General features: G+C 37.9%; 2 protein-coding genes across 4 annotated transcripts in view; both read right to left on the bottom strand.

Annotated features, from left to right (window-relative positions):
- The window catches only part of LOC104798428, a 2,699-nt gene extending 353 nt beyond the window's left edge, over positions 1–2,346 (bottom strand). Inside the window, exons 1-2 of the mRNA XM_010520505.2 lie at positions 2,200–2,346; positions 328–1,950 (exon numbers count right to left, since the gene is read on the bottom strand). Of these exons, the coding sequence (XP_010518807.1) occupies positions 328–1,869 (1,542 nt within the window). The 5' untranslated portion in view covers positions 1,870–1,950; positions 2,200–2,346. The remainder of the gene's footprint in view (positions 1–327; positions 1,951–2,199) is intronic.
- A 1,876-nt stretch (positions 2,347–4,222) lies between these two features.
- On the bottom strand, positions 4,223–6,551 carry LOC104798427 (protein LIGHT-DEPENDENT SHORT HYPOCOTYLS 9-like). Of its 3 annotated transcripts, none has more exons than XM_010520503.2 (3): positions 6,219–6,551; positions 5,750–6,105; positions 4,223–4,440 (listed from the first exon to the last, which is right to left on the bottom strand). In XM_010520503.2, exons 1-2 carry the CDS (start codon positions 6,471–6,473, stop codon positions 5,773–5,775), a joined length of 588 nt encoding a protein of 195 aa, XP_010518805.1. In that variant the 5' UTR covers positions 6,474–6,551; the 3' UTR covers positions 4,223–4,440; positions 5,750–5,772. The 3 variants fall into 3 exon arrangements, with proteins under 3 accessions (XP_010518805.1, XP_010518806.1, XP_010518804.1); XM_010520504.2 differs by lacking the exon at positions 4,223–4,440 and adding an exon at positions 4,466–5,150; XM_010520502.1 differs by lacking the exon at positions 4,223–4,440 and having other exon boundaries at positions 5,157–6,105.
- Between the last annotated feature and the right edge of the window lie 73 nt (positions 6,552–6,624).

Here is a 6,624-nt window from a genome sequence, read left to right as displayed (position 1 = left end):
CAAAACCCCGGGGAAAAAAAAAAAAAAAAAAAAAAAGTAAAATCAAGCGTTAATCTAACGTTCGCAGTGAGAGAGCCATAGATTTACATATCTGGACCGTCTTCTATATGCTCACTAGCCATTATATATACACTATTAACACTCTAATATATATACAGTCAAAGTTTACAAAATAATGATTTATATATTATTGATAATTTAATTAGGTTAAATAGATATTGTATTTTTATTTCACTATAATTCTCAATTTCTATTATAATATCTGAACCCAAACCAAATTGTAAACATTTTAATATCTAAACTCTACACAAACAAAAATCTTTATACCTCGGAGTAGCGTACGTGGTCGTGGTGGATGTACGAGGTTTTCACGATCGTCTCCCATTTCGCGGATTCATTCGTTTCCTGCATTGGTTTCGTGGAAACGGCAGGAGCAGCCGGAATGTACGGACTGGAGACCGAGCTTCTCGGGGTCACGGACGGGAGCGCCCTGACGAGCCACGACTCTGACGGAGTTTTAGGCAACGGAGGTGGAGAAACTGCGACGACGAGGGATTGTTGCTCCATACGAGAAGTTTCCAGAAGATTCCTTGTCCTGTCCTTATTGCTCCTCCTCTTCTTTACTTCCTCCGCAAGTAACCCCCTTTCTTGGATGCTCTGAGATCTCGTGAATGGATATTCTTGCTTTTGGTCGGTCGTCGTTCTTCCCATTCTTGACGGAGTTCTTGGAATAGGGTTTCTGCCCATCAGGATTTCTGCAGATTTCGCGATGGGACTATTAGGGTAAACCATGCTTTCTCTTGGACGCAGCTCCTGAGACTTGCTCATGCCTCTGTGTAACCGATTAACCCTAAAGATGTCAGCTTTTTCTTGAGTTCCAAGAAACCCGGATTCAGACAACGAAGAACAGCGGCCAGAGGGGTAGCGGTATGGCGAGACGAAACCTGAAAGACGCCGACTTGGCCAGCTTGGCGTCATCTGTTCTCTAGAGCTAATGCCCATTGTTCGTTCACTTATATGCTTCGGCTGAATGATTTTACCGGCTTTTCGAAGATCCTGACACGTTTTGACCCGTATGGATGAAACCGGGTTTAGAATACTCAGAGAGTTCTTGGAGCAGAGCCGTGGCAAAAAAACCCCACCCTTCTTCGAGATTCTCGAATAAATACTGCCACCATAACTGTAATCATCATCATCATCATTATGGCTTTCTTCATCTTCCTCGTTGTTCATATCCTCACAGTGACTTGGAATGGACACAGGTTCATGTTTTCTGACCAAAGTCTTTCCCTCTGGAACAATGGCTTCTCTGTTCTGCTTCTTCTTCTGAGCAGAAGAATCGTTCTGATGACTCCTCTGCTGCTGTCTCTGTTGCTCCAACGCCATTGCCTTCGCAGCTGGTAAGAATCTTGACATCATGAGTTCTCGATACTCGGGAATTTCACCGCTCAACGCTCCAGATTTCTCTGAATTCTTCTCGAACTCGCTCACACCACTGCTGCTGCAGTTAACAGAGAAGTAACCATTTGAAGATGCCATATCATGAACATCAGAGTAAGCCTCGTCTTCTTGTTCTTTATCAGTTTCTTGACCGGTGCTCTCGGCATGTTGGTCGGATTCAGTCATGTTCTTTGGCCTACCAGGAGTTTGTTCCCACACAAACGGAACTGAAGCCGGTTCTGTCAGATGGTCAAAGCTCTGCCCCGGTGAACAAACCGGTGTCTGATTTCCTGTGTTGAGACATGGATCTGTGACCCTCTTCGAGTTCTCCTCCCTTTTCTTCTTCATCTTCTTCTCCCTGTCTGATTCGATTGATATTCGCCTTACGGATAGAAACGGAGCATCCAGATCAAGTTTTGCCTCCTCCATTGATGCTTGTGCTTTGTCTTAATGCAGAGCACTCTTAACAGGGAAAGCTAACAAAAGCAAGACTCTTGAATCTTTCTATATCTGAAATACCCAGAAAAAAATGATAAATTGTAATGAAAATGAAGCAAGGTGGGATCGTTGAAAGGAATGCGAAGGGGCAAGAACTTGCTTGAACTTTTGAAGATTCAAACGTTGATTTATGCAGTAAATACGAAATGTCAACCATAAACCCAGAAACAGAGACACGAACTAAAAATCAGGAAAAAAATAAATAAATCCGAATTTAAAAAAAAAAAGAAAAGAAAAGGAGGATACAGAAACAGAACATACCTTTTAAGATGCACAAGAAACGAAGAGAGAGTACATGATCGGACAGCGTAACAGAGAATGAAAGGTACGGAGTATACGTGTAAAATACCCAGAAACTCGAACTCTGTTCAGAGCATGTCGGAACTCAGAACTGTTCGATCTGTTATTCCTCTCAGAGAGAGAGAGAGAGAGAGAGAGAGAGAGAGAAATTGTGTATATAAAAAAGGGGTTCAGGGAAGGAGCTGATGAGAAATATGTCTAAAGAAAAGTCAACAAAGACCTTTCATTACTCCCTTTTTTTTTTATTTATATTCATTCGTATTTTTCTTTACATACATATATATATATATATGTGTGTGTTCTGATATCATTTCATGCAATGGTAGTCCTTATAACACAAATGCCACTACCTTAAAAGATACAATGAAATTGGGATGGAAATATACATATATATTTTTTTCTTGAATTGGAATATATAGCTTTGTTTTGTCATTTCAGTGATTTATATGATATTGTTTTCCATATGAATGCACCTTATAATAAGACCAAACCGATCAAAATGACATATGGGTCACATAAAAACGACGCCGCCGGTTATATTCCCAACTTCCAAAACGCACAAAAAGGGGAGGGACATAAACGTGGGCGGTGGTGGTGCTGCCTGCTGCTTCAACTGTTCCACGATGATACAAATTTTAATAAAATAAAAAAAATTGTTATAAAAATGGAGCGTGTGACAAATAAAATTGGACCGGCTCATTAGTCATTAGTAATGTAACAAACACGTTGTAGTTGTCCTTTTCCCCAAGCCACGCATCCTTTGATGGTTCTTCGGATACTTGATTTCACTTCTGCATGTCATGTTGTGATAGATTCGCTTAATCCCCAATCATCATTCCCCTCATTTTAATATGCAATTCATATTTATAGAAATAGTATTTGTGTATTATTATTAGAAAATTCAAAATAATCCATATTTATATTGTTATATTGTTACATTTTTCTTTATTAAATTGAATAATTGAAGCCCCACTCACTCACTAACTACAGAAAAGTAAAAAAGTGGTCATAAATATTGTGATTTATTGAAAAACCAAACTCTTCAAAATATTCAAAGAATTCGACCAAACATTTTAATATATATTCTACCAAAAAGGGACGACTAAACGGACCCATACAACTGCTATATGTGCGCATTGTCAAATTCCATGAATAACACGATAATGTATATACATTTAAATTTCCTCTATCCCTATAATATGTGAAATAATCAAATATATTGCTTGTTTATGCTATGGGAGGAAATATGTTTTTTGGGCTCGAAGCAATATTAAAAACAAAACTGTTTTTTCATCAGTTTTTAAAATCTATGATAGCTATTTATTTTTTTTAAAAAACAAAAGCAATTTTTGTGTTAATATAATATTTGACCAAGAACCCTAAATTTGCGGGATGAAAAGAGAGTATCCTTCACATGGCAACCACTCGAGATATTGTGGGGAACCCAAAGGCAAAATCTTGTTCTTAGGACACCGAGATCTTTGCTTCACCTTTTTACTCATTTTTTTCATAGTTAGTCGACTTTTTCACTGAAAATATTCGAAATAAATTAGTTTAAAAAAATGCTGACAAATTATAATTTATTAAAATAATGAAAAATAAAATCATTAATTTTATAAATTAAAATTGATATAAAAATTGAATGAATATAATTTTATAAAACTAAATAATCAAATAAAAAAATAACGGAATATAATGAGAAGGCCCACATTATAAAGATGAAAAGGCCCATGGGGCTATATGGCCCGACCCGTTCACCAATCAAACAGAACGAATTGGCTCCTTGTCCACCGTTAGATCAAATACAACTGCCATCTCATCCGTCCGATTGTAAACTTTGGAATTTTTCACGGAATACACCCAACTAAGACTTCTTTGTTGGATCTCTGTTTCATTCTGGGCAAGGCCCAATGGGCCTATGAAATTAAGAACAATATATATAAAAGCCCGAGCTGAGGTCGCATTCCCGGGATCCTCTTTTCATGATGAAAATCTGATATTACAAGTAAATATACAGCGAATTTCGTATAGTATTTAAGTAATATGTATATATATACAAAGATTACTTGATTGGATTACATATATATTTGGCTACTAACAATACATTTTGAAGAGATTAAACATAGAAAATTGATCCATATATACCGCGCGGGAAAAATTTTGTTTCATCTTCCCCGTATTCGACCATCTCAATACATATATCTGCCAATGATAGAGGAAACTGAATTGAGATATATAGATACCTTTGTATTAACATTAATACAAAAATTCCACACTATCAACGTTAGAGGTTTCGATTTACGATGCACCTTGTGTTAGATATTTTTGGACGTGTGAGGATATAATTCCCTAGAAAAATAATGTTACACATTTGCATATATTTCGTTGGTTTATACCGATAATGTCACATGATAATACCATCATTGTTCTATATCTGCCAAATCAAAGTGTGTGTATATATATGTGTATTGAACATGTCTCACAGTCTAAATGTACACTACTAAAATTGGTTGACCAGAGAGTATTTTATTGCTATGCTTTGCTCCAATCCTTGTATATATGTATATGTTTTTTTTTAAAAAAAAAAGCTACATACATCTAAACATTCATTAGTGGCCACTCATTTATTTAGGCAGACGCTCATTCTATGCCTTTTTTCCATTGATCTTCTGTATTTGATTTAAGCTATCCATGAAATTAGATATAAAAAAACTAAGGCAAACATGAATTAGCATAGGTTTATATCCTAACCAACATCCTAGTATTCCGACCAAACTCCGAGCAATTAACCATTGTGGAAAGACTATGCCAAATCCTTGTATCTTATAAACACACACACACACACAGTACTTTCACTTGTCAACACTGTTTTTATTAGTGTCAGACTCTGACGACCGAAGATTTCCGATCACCTGCCATATATACGTGATTCCATATATATACATTATAGTTTATACATGTGACAGCACGTATTTGTGTACGTACGTGCGTGTATGCATATAATGTACGTGTACTTTAGAACATTCATACGCGCGTTTTCCTATGCATGCAACGTGTGAGGGGTTCCTTCACATCACAAGGATGCTCGAGACCCACAACAAAAAGGTATATTTAAGATAACGTATTTAATTATCTCTGATTATGGCATTATGATCTGAATAATTTTGTATGCCATACGAAGATAAAGATCGGAAATAGAATATAGAATATACAGCCCCAAGCAACAATAATCTGTAACGTTTAATCATCTGCATCCGCCATGGTTTTAGGGTTTTTTCATCATGAACGCCTTTCTAGGGTTTTCTTTTTCTTTGGTCTTAAAGCATCCATATGTATATATTGGCCACTCGCTTCAAAATTTATATATAAATGTATTCATATAGATTGTATAATTACTATAGTTTGGACGGTTTGAAGATCACTAAATTTGTAGTATCATTAAATTTTCAACCTAATATGAACCTAGAAGAATCGATATATATATATATATATATGGATCACGCGATGATACCGTTTAGCTAGGGAAATCTTTGATCAAGTAGCGGAGGAGTGAGCAGAGGAGTTTGGAGGTTCCATCTTGACAACGACGTCGTTTTTGGTAGTAACACCACAAGTCTTCTTCCTCTTCTTCCTCCTGTAGGGAATTCCACGAGCCCTGGATTGAGACTCTTTCACTTCCCTCAAGTGAACTCGAATCGCTCCGTTCGCAAATGGGTTGCTCTCCGTAGATCCTCCGCCGTGCTCTTCGTAAGCCGCTCTCAGCCGTCCGATCAGAGCATCCAGACTTCCCCACGCCTGTCGCAAAGGACACGTGCACGCCGCCGGTGGATCGGGTTGTCCGAAGAACACGCATGCTTGGTTATGAACCTATGTTTTAATCGCGCAAAATAATTGATTCGAATTACGACGTTAAGGTTCTTGAACAAGATCCCTTAAACGAGATTGAACAAAGAAACTATTTCTTGTTTTTTTTTCGTTACCTTGGTCTTACCAAACTGGTCTAAGTAGTTGAGGAAGCTGAGCACGTGGGAATACTCGAACTGAGACATGGAGATCGGTGGTTTCTGGGACTTTAGGTATTGGAGGAAGGTGTTCCAGTCGCGGCGTTTCTGCGATTCGTAGCGGCTCGGCTGCTGCGATTGCGTTTGCGGTTGGTGGCGGTACGCTGCCTTGCTTGAGGACGACGGTCGATCCGGTGGATCATTTGTCGGTGTCGGATGATCCGATGAGGACATGCTTTGATTTTTTTTGGGGGATGAGATGAAGATTATTTTTTTTTTGTCAAAGTAACAAATTAACAATGCGTGTGTGTGTGTGTGTGTGTGAGAGAGAGAGAGAGAGAGAGATAGAGAGAGAGAGAGAGAGAGAGAGAGAGAGAGAGAGAGA

This window comes from Tarenaya hassleriana, unplaced genomic scaffold, assembly GCF_000463585.1.
Source record: "Tarenaya hassleriana unplaced genomic scaffold, ASM46358v1 Cleome53, whole genome shotgun sequence".
Classification (NCBI taxonomy): Eukaryota; Viridiplantae; Streptophyta; class Magnoliopsida; order Brassicales; family Cleomaceae; genus Tarenaya; species Tarenaya hassleriana.
The sequence above is the reverse complement of the archived record's forward strand: the minus strand, read 5'-3'. Positions and strand labels throughout refer to the sequence as shown.